The following is a 16099-nucleotide window of genomic DNA, read 5'->3' as shown; positions in this document are numbered from 1 at the left end:
ACTGTAGAATAGAATAGAATAGAATAGAATAGAATAGAATAGAATAGAATAGAATAGAATAGAATAGAATAGAATAGAATAGAATGGAATGGAATGGAATGGAATGGAATGGAATGGAATGGAAAGGAGTGGAGTGGAGTGGAGTGGAGTGGAGTGGAGTGGAAGGGAAGGGAAGGGAAGGGAAGAGAAGAGAAGAGAAGAGAAGAAATGTAGAATAGAATAGAAGGGAAGGGAAGGGAAGGGAAGGGAAGAGAAGAGAAGAGAAGAGAAGAGAAGAGAAGAGAAGAGAAGAGAAGAGAAGAAATGTAGAATAGAATAGAAGGGAAGGGAAGGGAAGGGAAGGGAAGGGAAGGGAAGGGAAGGGAAGGGAAGGGAAGAGAAGAGAAGAGAGTACTGTAGAATAGAATAGAATAGAATAGAATAGAATAGAATAGAATAGAATAGAATAGAATAGAATAGAATAGAATAGAATAGAATGAATGAATAGAGTGGAGTGGAGTGGAGTGGAGTGGAGAATAGAATAGAATAGAATGGAAGGAATGGAGAATAGAATAGAATAGAATAGAATAGAATAGAATAGAATAGAATAGAGCTGGAAGGGTCCTTGGAGGTCTTCTAGTCCAGCCCCCCACTCAAGCAGGAGAACCTATACCATCTCCGCACCCATGATTTCCAGAGACAAGCTGTTCCACTGGTTGATTGTCCTCCCTGTCAGGAAGCTTCTCCTTAATTCCAGGTTGCTTCTCTTTTTGACTCAAAGAACATTAAAATGGAAAACTACTACTAAGTCCCAGATCAGACTTAATTTACTCCTCTGGAGTATTTCTAAACTATATACCTTTCAAGAGCTGCTTTATAGTTTAATGTTTCCTGGGACATAGCCCAGGTGGGGAAAAAAAGTGAACAAACATTATGTTCATTTAATTTTAAAGAATTCCACTTGCTTTATTGAAAACAGAGCCTGTCAAAATTCTCCCTGTATATACGGTATATATTGGGAAAGACACACACACACACATGCAAACACACAAACAAAACACACACACACACACACACACAAATAATACAATAGCACAGGATGTGTATAGGCAGTCCTTGACTTATGACTGCAACTGAGCCCAACATTTCTGTTGCTAAGTGAGACAGTTGTTAAGTAAGTTTTGCTCCATTTTTCTTGCCCCAGTTGTTAGATGAATTAATGCACTTGTTAAGTTAACAACATGTTGTTAAGGGAATCCACCGTAGCTTCCCCATTGACTTGGCTGGTCAGAAGTTCACAAAAGGGGATCACATGATCCCGGGACGCTGCAACCGTCATAAATACGAGTCAGTTGCCAAGCATCCGAATGTGGATCACATGATCCAAATAATGGTCATCAAGTGTGAAAAACAAATCTGGCTTCCCCACTGACTTTCAATCAATAAGAATAGAGCTGGAAGGGACCTTGGAGGTCTTCTAGTCCAGCCCCCTGCTCAAGCAGGAGTCCCTGTGTCATTTCAGACAAGTGGTTGTCCAGTCTCCTCTTTAAAAATAGGTAAATAGGTATAAAAATGTGTAATTCATAGTTTGTCAGACCGTCGCCAAAGGGGATCACACGACCCCTGCAGCCGTCATAAATACGAGCCGGTTTCCTAAGCGTCTGAATTTGGATCACGCGACCCTGGGGATGTCATTAAGTGTGAAAAACGGTCACAAGTCACTTTTTTTCACTGCTGTCATAATTCTGAGCAGTCGCTAAACGAAACGTTGTAAGTCAAGGACTGCCTGGGCTTTAACTACAGGCTGAGATTTTCCCAATGTGGGTATATTCTTTTAACTATTACATTTAATGACAGATTTCTTTCCTTAATAATAATAATAGTAGTAGTAGTAGTAATAGTAAAGTTGGAAGGGACCTTGGAGGTCTTCTAGTCCAACCCCCTGCTCAGGCAGGAAACCCTATACCATTTCGGACAAATGGCTGTCCAGTCTCTTCTTAAAAACTTCCGGTGTTGGAGCATTCACTGCTTCTGGAGGCAGGTTGTTCCACTGGTTAATTGTTCTCACTGTCAGGAAGTTTCTCCTTAGTTCTAGGTTGCTTCTCTCCTTGATTAGTTTCCATCCGTTGCTTCTTGTCCTGCCTTCAGGCGCTTTGAAAAATAGCTTGACTCCCTCTTCTTTGGGGCAACCCCTGAGATACTGGAACACTGCTATCATGTCCCCCCTCATTCTTCTCTTCATTAAACTAGACACACTGAATTCCATCAACCTTTCCTTATATGCTTTAGCCTCCAGTCCTCTAATCATCTTTGTTGCTCTTCTCTGTATTCTTTCTAGAGTCTCAACATCTTTTTTACATCGTTGGAACGTCAGCAACACAAATATTTACCTCTGGAAATATTGACTGGAAATATTTACCTCAGCTGAGCTGGCTTTAGCTTTTGGGATCCTTGGGTTGTGCTGAATTGGAATTAAAGAAAGGCCACCGATTTTTGGATTTTTTGTAATAGAGGGCTTCCTGGACTTCCCATCGGGTGGACACATAGCACTGTGCTGTGGAGAAGAAGAGAGAAGATAGCTTTCATTGATTACTTTTGTTGCCAACCTCAATGTGAGGTGGAGCCCACAATTTGCAAATCATTAGAAACGGTAGAGGACGTAAGAAACAAATGTTCTGGAAGCATCCGGAGGTCCATGTGAACAGAGTAATAGAATTGGAAGGGAACTTGGAGGTCTTCTGGTCAACCCTTTGATCAAGCAGGAGACGCTCTACCATTGAGTAGAGGGTCTGGTATTCTATGACTATCACGAAGTGTTGCATCTTACGATTTATGATGAATGTATTTTCATGTTGTTTATGATCATGATTATCACTATTAGTTGTATGTACACTGAGAGCTTATGCACTGGAGACAAATTCCTTGTGTATCCAGCCACACTTGGCCAATAAAGAATTCTGTTCTATTTTCTGTACTATTCTATTCTATTCTATTCTATTCTATTCTATTCTATTCTATTCTATTCTATTCTGTTCTGTTCTGTTCTGTTCTGTTCTGTTCTGTTCTGTTCTGTTCTACCCTACTCTGTTCTATCCTAGTCTAGTCTTATTCTTCATTCCATTATTCTATTCTATTCTATTCTATTCTACTCTACTCTACTCTATCCTAGTCTAGTCGTATTCTTTATTCCATTATTCTATTCTATTCTATTCTATTCTATTCTATTCTATTCTATTCTATTCTATTCTATTCTATTCTATTCTACTCTACTCTACTCTACTCTACTCTACTCTACTCTACTCTACTCTACTCTATCCTAGTCTAGTCTAGTCTAGTCTAGTCGTATTCTTCATTCCATTATTCTATTCTATTCTATTCTATTCTATTCTATTCTATTCTATTCTATTCTATTCTATTCATGGCTCAGCTTGGAAACCTCTACCTTTCCCCTCAGCATGGCTGGTTCAGGAATTCTCGGAGTTGAAGTCTACGAGTCATAAAAGAGCCACGGTTGCCTACCCCTGGGCTAGATATATCTAGCTGTCAACAATAATTGGGAATTCCCCCCCCTTTTTTGGGGGGTTTTCTCTTTTTTGAGTTGGGTAGTTGGGTTCTTAAGTACATGCGTATTATTTTCACCTATGTTAAACTCAATTTGAAAAAAATTACATCTTTGTGTTTTCCCCGGCCTTAAATTGGCAAGGTAATTGTGCTGCTGATTTTCAGCAATTGTGCTGCTCCCGAGGCTGTGAAAATAAAGCCCTGGGACTCTTCTTGGTCTAAATATAAAAGGTAGAGGGATCAGTATAACAACGTTAGCTTTAATAGGACAAAGAGACCCACTAAATGCAGTATAGCTCTGGGCACAAATTGCCAGTTTGCCCTATCAAAATAATGAGATGATTTCAGATGGAGAATTTAATCAGTGAACCTTCTAAAATGGAAGCTGTTGTAGAAATGGGTAATTTCAGTTACTCACACAAAAACCAGATAAATACACTCCATGCTCCAGACACAACAATGAACTAGAAATTCTAGATTCATAACAAATGTTCCTGGGACGAGCCAAAATTGGTTGAGATTTAAGTGCTGAATCCATTGTTACTAAAGTCAATATTTCAATCATGGGTAACTTGAAAATTGCCCCCCAAAAACCTTTTGGTTTTTTTCCCCTTTAAATGGGGGTGGAGGATTTGAAAAATCAGACTAAAAGAGGAAGATGGGGATAAAAATGAAGCAGATCAAACATTTCCAGAAAAGTAGGGGAATGTCAAATGACAATAATACAAAATTCCTGTAGGTAAGGAATGAAAAACAAAGACCCAGATGAGGCCAACATGGTAGAGGAGAAAAATCTAGAACGTTATGGAGGTTAAGGAAGTGATAGGTCTTACTTCAGCAAATGGAAGTTAGGCCTAAAGAGCTACAAAAACCTGCATTAAATTAGAATATCTGTGGTAATATGAGGACTTGTAGATGCAGCTGCCATTTCTGATTTTTCATACCGACGCATTTTCTCAAGAATGTTAATCGATACGCTCTTAGGAGCTTATAAACAGAATGATCAAATTTATGGATCACCCTGCTTTTCGTACAAGCCGCAAAGCTATTCATTTCACTGCACACATTAATCTCTCACGAAATGGGCATGTTTCCATAAAAAATGTAATTCTTACAGTTATTAAAGAGATGAATGCCACACTATTATGAGATGACTTAATTCCAAGAAAGACCTTGTAAGTTATGAGGACAAAAACACAGGACGGTACTGATTAAACAACAACTCAAAAGGGACTCCCTTTCAAATTGCCTTGGGGCTCCTTAACTAAGAACTTAACATATATAGGGGATGTGTATATTTGCGTGTGTGTGGGGGTGTGGGCGGGTGGGTGTCCCACCTTTGGCACAAAGCCAGCTGGGTGACCTTGGGCCAATCCTTCTCTCTCAGCCCTAGGAAGCAGGCAATGGCAAAACATTTCTGAAATCTTGCCACAAAAACTTCAGGGATTTGTCCAAACAGTTGCCAAGAATCCACACTGACTTGAAGGCATACATAAATACATACACACAAACACAAAAGCCCAAATGCTCACGTTCAAATGTATGTGTTGATTCTTTCTTTTCTTTCTCTTTCTTTCTTTTAGTAATAGTAGTAAAGTTGGAAGGGACCTTGGAGGTCATCTAGTCCAACCCCCTGCTCGGGCAGGAAACCCTACACCATTTCGGACAAATGGCTGTCCAGTCTCTTCTTAAAAACTTCCAGTGTTGGAGCATTTACTGCTTCTGGAGGCAAGCTGTTCCACTGATTAATTGTTCTCACTGTCAGGAAGTTTCTCCTTAGTTCTAGGTTGCTTCTCTCCTTGATTAGTTTCCACCCGTTGCTTCTTGTCCTGCCTTCAGGTGCTTTGGAAAATAGCTTAATTCCCTCTTCTTTATGGCAGCCCCTGAGATATTGGAATACTGCTATCATGTCCCCCCTTGTCCTTCTCTTCGTTAAACTAGACATACCCAATTCTCGCAACCGTTCCTTATATGTTTTAGCCTCCAGTCCCCTAATCATCTTTGTTGCTCTTCTCTGTACTCTTTCTAGAGTCTCAACATCTTTTTTACATCGTGGTGACCAAAACTGGATGCAGTATTCCAAGTGTGGCCTTACCAAGGCATTGAAGAGTGGTATTAATACTTCACGTGATCTTGATTCTATCCCTCTGTTAATGCAGCCTAGCACTGTGTTGGCCTTTTTGGCAGCTGCCGCACACTGCTGGCTCATATTTAAGTGATTGTCTACTAGGACTCTGAGGTCCCTCTCACAGTTACTACTATTGAGCATGGTGCCACCTATGCTGTACTTGTGCATTTGGTTTTTCTTGCCTAAATGTAGAACCTTTCTTTCCTTTCTTTCTTATCATCTATTATCTATCAATCCATCCATCTATCTATTATTCATCTATCAATCCATCCATTATATCTATCTATTATTCATCTATCCATCCATTATATCTATCTATCTATCTATCTATCTATCTATCTATCTATCTATCTATCTATCTATCTATCTCTATCTATCTATTATCCATCCATTATCTATCTGTCTCTCTATCTATCTATCTATCTATCTATCTATCTCTATTATCCATCCATCCATCCATCCATCCATTATGTATGTCTGTCTGTCTATCTATTATCCATCCATCCATCCGTCTATCTATCTATCTATCTATCTATCTATCTATCTATCTATCTATCTATCTATCTACCTACCTACCTACCTACCTACCTACCTACCTCTTATACATCCATCCATTATCTCTGTCTGTCTGTCTGTCTGTCTGTCTGTCTATCTATCTATCTATCTCATCTGTGTGTGTGTGTGTGTGTGTGTGTGTGTGTACCATCTCAACACAATGCAGTTGAATGCAGTCATTTGTTAGGGAAGTGAATCATCAAGAATTTTGAGTTGAACAAATAAGGAAACAAGGAAAAGCTGACAAGAATAGAGATACTGTCTATAAAGAGAACTGTGATTGGGGGAACCACATTAACCAATCATACTTTGTTGAGCTGTAGCATAGATTTTAGACAAAAAAAATGTGCTGATGGCAATATATACAATGACTTTTCAATATTTAGTTTTTGGTTCAAATATAGCGTGTACATACATACATAAATTAAAAAAGCACAGAAGCATATAATAAGCAGCTATTGCAATTCAAATTTACTTTTTGGAGCCTGGTGCAATTTAAATCTGAAAAAGAAACCGAGAGAAATACCTGAGCTGTAAAAATGCTGTTCAGCCATTCGAGCTGAGAATTCTGTCCATCACAACACAAATACCTAGAAGACAAATTAATATGAATTCACTCCTGGTGCCATAATATACTCAGTCCTCGTGCAAGGGAAGCCCTTAGCTGCTAAGCTAAATCCTCCTTAGCAAGAATAAATTAAGCAAGAATAAAGAATAGGGTATAAATATAGCCAAGGCGTACAGTGTGTGTATATCTCAGAAGGCACATTTTATTATTGCCAGATAATCAGTTTTCATTGCAAGATTTCCTATTCCTCAAACAGCTAGTCCACTGCAATTAATCAAGCTTTAGACTGATCTAAGCAGGCATGATCTCATTTGAGTGATCAATCTGCTTAGCTGTAAATTTCTTTGGGAAAACCTTCAGCTTATTAGATTTTTTGGGAAATGAAAAAGACAAAATACCGCTTACATATTTATCTATCAATCATCTCTTGATTATCTATCTGTATGTCTGTCTGTCTAAATATCTATCTAGATATCTATCTATCTATCTATCTAAATATCTAAATATCTATCTATCTAATTTATCATCCATCCATCCATCCATCATCTATCTATCTGTCTGTCTGTCTGTCTAAATATCTATCTAAATATCTATCTAAATATTTATCTATCTAATTTATCATCCATCCATCCATCATCTATCTATCTGTCTGTCTGTTTAACTATCTATCTAAATATCTATCTATCTAAATATCTATCTATCTATCATCCATCTATCTATCTTCTGTCTGTCTGTCTGTCTGTCTATCTAAATATCTATCTAAATATCTATCTATCTATCTATCTAATTTATGATCCATCCATCCATCTACCTACCTACCTACCTACCCGCCCGCCCGCCCATCCATCCATCCATCCATCCATCCATCCATCCATCCATCCATCCATCCATCCATCTATCTATCTATCTATCTATCTATCTATCTATCTATCTATCTATCTATCTATCTATCTATCTATCTATCTATCTATCATATAACTGCCCTTCTCATTAGCAAGTGACCCTGGGCAGAGTATAACAAAAAAAGGCAATACAACAATGAATATCTAAAATGATTATCATTAACAAATATTTAAAAAATTAAAACAAGAATGATAGCTGAAGTATGGAGTTCACAGTATGGAGCCCTGTACCATATATGTTATATTAAACTGATTGATATATGTATAGATTGATATACATATCCATGAAGCAGAACCACACAGTTAAAGAAAACATTCAAGTTTACAGAACAATTTTTCTGACTCCTATTTTATAATCATAATCATAAGTTAGGAGTCTCAGCTGCAATTGTTCAGATATGACAAAGTGGGTATTACAATTGTTTTAAAGCAGCCATGTTGTTTCAGGCTTCCTTACAACTTAAACCAATAAATGTAACAGCTTTAAAGGGAGGATTTAATACTATTTTTAATAGTAAGAATATTTAAACAACAATATATTATTTCCAGACTCATTAAGAAGCCAGGAGGAAAAAAAGGATGTGGCTGCTTTAATGAACAACGAAGAGGTACTGTGCTTGCATGGGGTTATTCCAACCCATCATTTACAAAGAATACACATCCCAATTTAGTATGTCTTACTCACCAATGATGCTTTTCAGACAGCAGTGTTAGACCCCAGCTGAAAAACCAAAACAAAACATCATTCATACATAGATATGTCGGGTAATTAAGAAAGAAAAGAGGATTAACCTTCCCAAAGCCAAATTGCTGCTACCCTGTTCAGAGGGCTCGGAAATCACATATAGCCCCCTACTGTGACTGGCACTGATGATGTTATCTAGTTTGGTAATGAAATGTCTGCAAGAAAACAACCGAGCTCAGAGAGCACTAAGGAACCCTTCATTTCAACTCCGAGCTACAAAATTTCTCCTTGATTAGCCCCTACTGTGAATTTAGGAGAATCCTACAATTTCAGAGGCTGAAATCTGGTGTGTTGTTTTTGTTTAACGTTTGAGCTTTTTGGGCAATGGTTGAACTTTTGTGGAAATCTGCTACTCTGAACACTTTGTTGTTGTATGTGTGTACACTGAGAGCTTATGCACCGGACACAAATTCCTTATGTGTCCAATCACACATGGCCAATAAAGAATCCTATTCTGTTCTGTTCTGTTCCGTTCCATTCCATCCTATTCTATTCCATTCTTCATTCCATTATTCCATTTGTTTCATTATTCTATTCTATTCTATTCTATTCTATTCTATTCTATTTTCTTATTCTATTCTGTTTTCTATTCTATTCTAGTCTAGTCTAGTCTATTCCATTCTTCATTCCATTATTCTATTCCATTATTCATTTCTTTAGTCTATTCTATTCTATTCTATTCTATTTTCTTATTCTATTCTATTTTCTTATTCTATTCTATTTTCTTATTCTATTCTGTTTTCTATTCTAGTCTAGTCTAGTCTATTTCATTCTTCATTCCATTATTCTATTCCATTATTCATTTCTCTATTCTATTCTATTCTATTCTATTCTATTCTATTCTATTCTATTCTATTCTATTCTATTCTGTTTTCTATTCTATCTAGTCTAGTCTATTCCATTCTTCATTCCATTATTCTATTCCATTATTCATTTCTCTATTCTATTCTATTCTATTCTATTCTATTCTATTCTATTCTATTCTATTATTCTATTCTGTCTATTCTATTCTATTAGTCTATTCCATTCTTCATTCCATTATTCTATTCCATTATTCATTTCTCTATTCTATTCTATTCTATTCTATTCTATTCTATTCTATTCTATTCTATTCTATTCTATTTGCAATATAACCCAGAGGCGATAGCATACCGAGATTAGAAGTAACTGTTCAATAATTTCTCAATACCAAACTAATAACAGAGGCCCCCAAATAACTAACATTGAGGAACTGTGGCAGATCACAGACCAGGCAATAGATACAGATTAGTTCCCTTAATCACTTTGGTTTTTCAAAGCTTTGCCCTTCTGTAGCATCACAATCCTAACAAAGCAGCCAACATGGGTTTTTCTTGCCTCTTTCTTACTTTGTTGGTGGTTTCAGTTTTTTCTTCACCCCGAGGTAAAGTTTCATTGAGTTGACAGGAAAGGCTTTTTCAGCTTTGCTGCTCTGTTGAGGGGGAGAAACAAGCATTATTAGCAAAGCGGAAACATATCAGAAGGCCTCCATATCTGTTCACCTTCTGAACATTTCCCGGTGGTAAGCTGTTGCAAGAAGATCGCACAGACTGACTACAAGCAGCGGCATGACAAAGTAGCAACAATGGTGCATTGGAAGATCTGCAAAAAATATCATTTGCCTGTAAGCAAAAACTGGTGGGATCATAAAATAGAGAGTCATAGAAAATGATAACGTTAAACTGCTCTGGGACTTCAGAATTCAAACAGACAAGCACCTGCAACATAACACCCCGGACTTAACAATTGTCGATAAAAAAGACAAAAAAGTCTGGATAGTGGACGTGGCAGTGCCTGGAGACAGCAGAATAGACAAGGAAGAATTGGAGAAGATAACAAAATACGAAGACCTACAAACAGAAATAGAAAGACTGTGGCAAAGGCAAGCAAGGGTAGTACCAATAGTAATAGGCTCCTTGGGTGCAATCCCAAAACAACAGGAGAACCACTTGGACACCATCATCGGCATTGACAAATTTGCCATTAGTCAATTGCAAAAGGCGGCCTTACTAGGAAGCGCCTCCATCCCGCAACAATATCTATAATACCATCAACCATCCACATTTGCCTATCCCAGGTCCTTGGGAAGGACTCGATAGGTAGACACAAATGCCAAATCTAGTCTGAACATCTGGCTGACTGTGTGATGATCAATAATAATAATAATAATAATAATAATAATAAGTCAATTGCAGAAGGAGGCCTTATTAGGAACTGCTTCCATCCTGCGACGATATCTGTAATACCATCAAACATCCACATCTGCCTATCCCAGGTCCTGGGTAAGGACTCGATAGGTAGACAAAATGCCAAATCCAGTCTGAACATCTGGCTGACTGTGTGATGATCCATAATAATAATATTTTTTTAAAAAGCTGATGCCAGGAGAAATGGAAAGCCAACCAGAGGGTTAGACTAGAAGACCTCCAAGGTCCCTTCCAGCCCTGTGACTATATTTCTATGCAGCTCCTGCCTTCATTTGCCAAGATGAAGGAAGAGGAAATTGTGACAGGTTGCCATGTTATTCTTTGTGCACCCAACCACCCAGAGACACTACAAAAGCTCCCTTTTTTTTCTCAAGGCAAAATTCTCAACTGGATAAAAAGCCCGTAATTAAATAGCAGAGTTTAATTTGTCAATGTAATAATATGGAATGCTAGAGGTCTCTTGAAATCCATTAGGCAGTTTTCATTTTCCCAGGCGGATTTGTACGTAGGGGAGTTTAAAGCGCTGAAGTGCTGGAATGTCAAAGTGACCCCCTACCCACCTTTAAACTCAGTCAGACTTAGGAGCTGAGAGTATGAAACATTACGTGCCAATTAGGCAAAAATAAATTAGCTCAGTTCAGGGCACTTTCTCTTCCCCCCCCCTCAGAAATTCATGGCTAATTGGGCTTTTAGTATTTCAAAAATGATACTAGCTGTAATAAAGCATCCATTCCAGCAGCAGAAATGTACTTATTAATCTAGATATGAGGAAGTGACTGCACATTTTTTAAAATAATAGCGCTGCTTCTTCGAGCTTTCTCTTTCTTTCTTTCTTTCTTTCTTTCTTTCTTTCTTTCTTTCTTTCTTTCTTCCTTCCTTCCTTCCTTCCTTCCTTCCTTCCTTCTTTCTTTCTTTCTTTCTTTCTTTCTTTCTTCCTTCCTTCTTTCTTTCTCTCTCTTTCTTTCTTTCTTTCCCTTTTTCTTGCCAGGCAATTAATGTAACATTATGCATAGGCAAAACAAACACAGCCACTTTGCTGAGATCATGAGTTTCCCAAGATTTGCAAGTTGGGTTTCAGACAAGCTATTAATTTCAGGGAGAAATAGAATTTTTTTTTTAAAAAAAAAAGAAAAGAAAAGAAAAAAATGTGCAACAAGCTAAAGGGGAAACAAGCAAAAAGCTTTTTGTTCGGCAACTGTAAACCTTGCTTTTCCGTAAATAATGACCTAGAATTTATGCAACCTATTTTAAGCCTGAAGAAAAGAAGTCTAGACACATAAAAATAAATTTAAAGGGTCCACATTCATGCTTAGATGGATTCTTCGGAGCAGAAAGGAAATTAGGACTCTCTCTTGGTAATATGAAATTCACGACAACAGAGGTCTTCAAACGTGGCCCTTTGATGACTTGTGGACCTCAACTCCCAGAATTCCTCAGCCAGCCTCCATTTTCTTTGTTAAATTTAAGACAGGGGTCTTCAAACGTGGCCCTTTGATGACTGGTGGACTTCAATTCCCAGAAATCCTCAGTCAGGCAAAAGGAAGGGGTGGAACTGGGGGAGGCGAGTTTAAAGAGGTCACGATGGAATTTGTACCTTCATGTCCTTATAAAGCCACAATTTTGCTTCTCGTAAAACAAAATAACGGTCTTGAAACTTATTGGCAGACAGAAGTTTGGAGGGTTCTTCTTTGTATTTCAGGTAGCCGGCTTTGATGGGGCCTTTGGACATTTCCTCTGTCGATTAAAAAAAAGCAGTTGGTTTTCACAATCTCTTTTTTTTATTATATTTATATATATTTGTTATTGTATATTATATTATTATATACTACATTATTATACACTATAATATATTATTATATATATTATTATATATTATAATGTAGTATAGTACAGTATAATACAGTATAGTATAGTATAGTATAGTATACTATATTATATATTATATTATTATATATTATACTATACTATGCTATGCTATATTATATTATAATAAATATTCTATACTATACTATAATATAATATACTATAATATAATACAATATAATATACTATACTATAATATATTATAATATAATACAATACAATACAATATAACATAATATAACATAACATTATAACTATACTATACTATAATATAATATAATATAATATAATACAATACAATATACTATACTATACTATAATATAATATAATATAACATAATATTATATAACATTATAACATAACTATACTATACCATACTATACTATACTATACTATACCATAATATAATATAACATAACTATACTATATTATACTGTACTATAATATACTATACTATCTATACTATACTATACTATACTATACTATAACTATACTATAATATACTATAATATACTATAATATGATTAATATAATATAATTAATTTTAAATATATGATTAATATATAATATAGTCAATATAATAATAATTAATATAATTAATATAATATAAAATAATTAATATAATCTAGTAATATATTATATTATATATTATACAGTGTACTACATTTTAAAGGTGACCACAATTGAGCACAACATTTACCGTATTTTCCAGCGTATAAGGCGACCTGGCGTATAAGACGACCCCTAACTTCGGTGCCAAGTCGCATGCCTTGAAAGTTGTCTTATATGTCGGAAACTACCGTTATTTCCAGCGTATAAGATGACTCGGCGTATAAGATGACCCCCGACTTCAGCGCCGATTTCAATGCTTTCAAAAGTCGTCTTATACGCCGGAAAGTACGGTATGTTGCTAAGTGAGAAAATTTTTTAAGTGAGCTTTTCCCCATTTTACCGCTTTTCTTGCCTCCGTTGTTAAGTGAATCTCCGCAGTTGTTAAATTAGTAACACGGTGGTTAAGTGAAATCTGGCTCCCCCCATTGGCTCTGCTGATCAGAAAGTCGCAAAAGGGGATCACGTGACCCCGGGGGGACGCTGTGATCATCATATAAGTCAGCTCTCAAAGCGTCTGAGTGCAAGTCACGTGACCCTGGGGATGCTGCAACGGTTGTACGCATAAAAAACAGTCATAGGTCATTTTTTCCAGGACCATTATACCTTTGAACGGTCACTAAGGTAAATTGAGGACTACCCATATACCTTTTTAAATTAATCTGGAAAAAACACAAAAGGATAAACAATTGGAGTTCTCCTCTATTATTTTAGACTTTTTGGCTCTTGGAAAATACCTTGCTTGGGTGGAAATGTGGTGTCTTTAGCTATGATTAAACATATTTCTTCAAAGTCTAGTTCAGGGCTAGGCAACCTTGGCTCTTTTAGGACTGGTGGACTTCAACTCCCAGAATTCCTGAGCCAGCATGGCTCAGCTTGGAAACCTCTCCCTTTCCTCTCAGCATGGCTGGCTCAGGAATTCTGGGAGTTGAAGTCCACGAGTCATAAAAGAGCCAAGGTTGCCTACCCTTGGTCTAGTTTAAGGCACTGCAACAAGCAAAGGCATAAACGTATCTATATTAGCCAACATTTGTTCACACAATCCAAGCAAACATTTAAATGATGTTCTGGTTGGGCTGAGTTCAAGACTGTACACTTCTTACCGGCAGCTATTTTGATCAGAACCTTTTTAAAAAAGTGTCCAGGTTCTTCTTCTTACTATGATCCTTCAAGTCAACTTTTACTCTTAGTAATAAGTTTCCAAAGCAACAGTTTCAAAACTGGTTTGATTTTTCTTGATGTTTGCTCTTCTTGTGACTTTGATCCTTCAAGTCAATTTTTACTCTTAGTAACAAGTTTCCAAAGCAACATTTTTAGAATCAGTTTGATCTTTTCGTGTGTCTGTGTGTGTGTGTCCAAGGTAATTTTGCGATGGGGCGAGTAACCCAAAATTATTCGTATGGCTATGATGTCTCAGGGGAAACTAGAATTTGGGTATCCCTGCTTCTGATGTAATGTCTAGTCTAGACCAAACTAGTTTTTTAAAGCTTCTGCTCCATTAAATTTGAATTCAGAAATTGACAGACTTAAAACTCACTACAGCTGACAATAGCCAGCCAGCGTTTAGTAGATTAAAATGATATATTTCTAGTGTTACGTACTGCCTTATGGTCTTTAAATTGTTTTACTGGTTGATTTTATGCATATATCTTATTTAATTCAATGCAGTTTTAATTTATTCTATTTGTTCTGTGAGCAATTTTCTTTCTCCAAGTCCCCGGCTTTAAATTAAATGAACCAATAAATTGTAAATCTTTGGACGTCATCCTCTTTGTAAGATGAGTAATAGGTTATTCACATAGGTATGTTTTATATGTGCATGCACTGTATGGCACTCCTACAGAGAATAAGATATGGAAAAACAACATACCTAAATTAATCTTGGGTGAAGATTGGTTCACTGAATGTCTGGAATCTTAAGCAGAGATAACAGCAAAATTATAAACCAGGATTAAACAATTTTGCTTGAATATACTATAATACTACAGGTCTCTTTTTTCTTCTCCCAAAATAATTGGATTCCTTCCTTCCTTCCTTCCTTCCTTCCTTCCTTCCTTCCTTCCTTCCCTCCCTCCCTCCCTCCCTCCCTCCTTCCTTCCTCATGCTTAGGCCCTTTCAAACATACAAACACGTATGTCCCATCTATTTGCTCACACCCAAATTTCTCTCCTGGAAAGAAAAGATGCAGAAGACCAGGTCCACACATGAAGGCCCAATTAAACTGATTTATACTCATGCCTATGCACAGGAATATGCATAGCATCTGCTTGGAGTTAGATAAAGATCAATGGAATCCAAGGGAGATTGGACTCTGCTCCTTTGTGGCCACCTACGGATTCTAGGCTGAAACCTTTTTTAACTCCACCCCAGGTTCTCCTCCTCCTACAATATTCAATATATCATTCTGTACAGGGAGAAAAATACAGACAAATACTAGAGAGCCTAACCAGGGTCATTGCTGGTAAGGCGTGTTGCTATGGGGACGGCTCAGAATATGGTTACCTGTCTTATTCTAAGTTCTGATTCAGCTAGATAAGGGCTTTTTATTAAAGGGTTGGACAGAATTCCAGATTTACGTTTTCTTTGCCATGTTTATCGCCCTCCACAAATGAGAACATTAGCAAGATCCAAACGGAATGCTAAAGCATACGTTAGTGCTGCTTTAATGAACCTTTGCTAGCCCCACTGGAGGAAAATGCGAACATCTGCTCCCACGTCAGCTATATATAATTATTATTAGCTTGGATTCATGCATTATGCTAAAACGACGACGTGGCATCCTTGTTGCTGCCTTAGTGCAATGCGTAAATCCCCCGTTACGGTTTCCCAGAGAAATGATTTGCTCGCCAAACCGAATTTGCGAATGTCAACAAACGGTGGTCTTTGAAACAAGCCAGGTTTTCAAAATTACAATTCCTTATCCTGACTTGTATGGTTTAAAGGCAGAATGAGCGTAATTTCAA

At 37.1% G+C, this 16099-nt stretch overlaps 1 protein-coding gene across 6 annotated transcripts in view; it reads right to left on the bottom strand.

Moving 5' to 3' along the window:
- ARAP2 (ArfGAP with RhoGAP domain, ankyrin repeat and PH domain 2) overlaps nt 1-16099 on the bottom strand; it is a 115269-nt gene that overhangs the window by 3763 nt on the left and 95407 nt on the right. For 5 of the 6 annotated variants that reach the window (XM_039347658.1, XM_039347666.1, XM_039347674.1 and 2 more), the window contains 6 exons: nt 15007-15051; nt 12258-12397; nt 9806-9888; nt 8379-8414; nt 6750-6813; nt 2399-2533 (listed from right to left, as the gene is read on the bottom strand). In XM_039347658.1, the coding sequence (XP_039203592.1) occupies nt 2399-2533; nt 6750-6813; nt 8379-8414; nt 9806-9888; nt 12258-12397; nt 15007-15051 (503 nt within the window). The remainder of the gene's footprint in view (nt 1-2398; nt 2534-6749; nt 6814-8378; nt 8415-9805; nt 9889-12257; nt 12398-15006; nt 15052-16099) is intronic. The other variant, XM_039347696.1, reaches the window with a different exon arrangement.

Source organism: Crotalus tigris, unplaced genomic scaffold (assembly GCF_016545835.1).
Source record: "Crotalus tigris isolate CLP2741 ecotype Arizona unplaced genomic scaffold, ASM1654583v1 scf7180000017559.9942113025:1136094, whole genome shotgun sequence".
Lineage (NCBI taxonomy): Eukaryota > Metazoa > Chordata > Lepidosauria > Squamata > Viperidae > Crotalus > Crotalus tigris.
The sequence above is the reverse complement of the archived record's forward strand: the minus strand, read 5'-3'. Positions and strand labels throughout refer to the sequence as shown.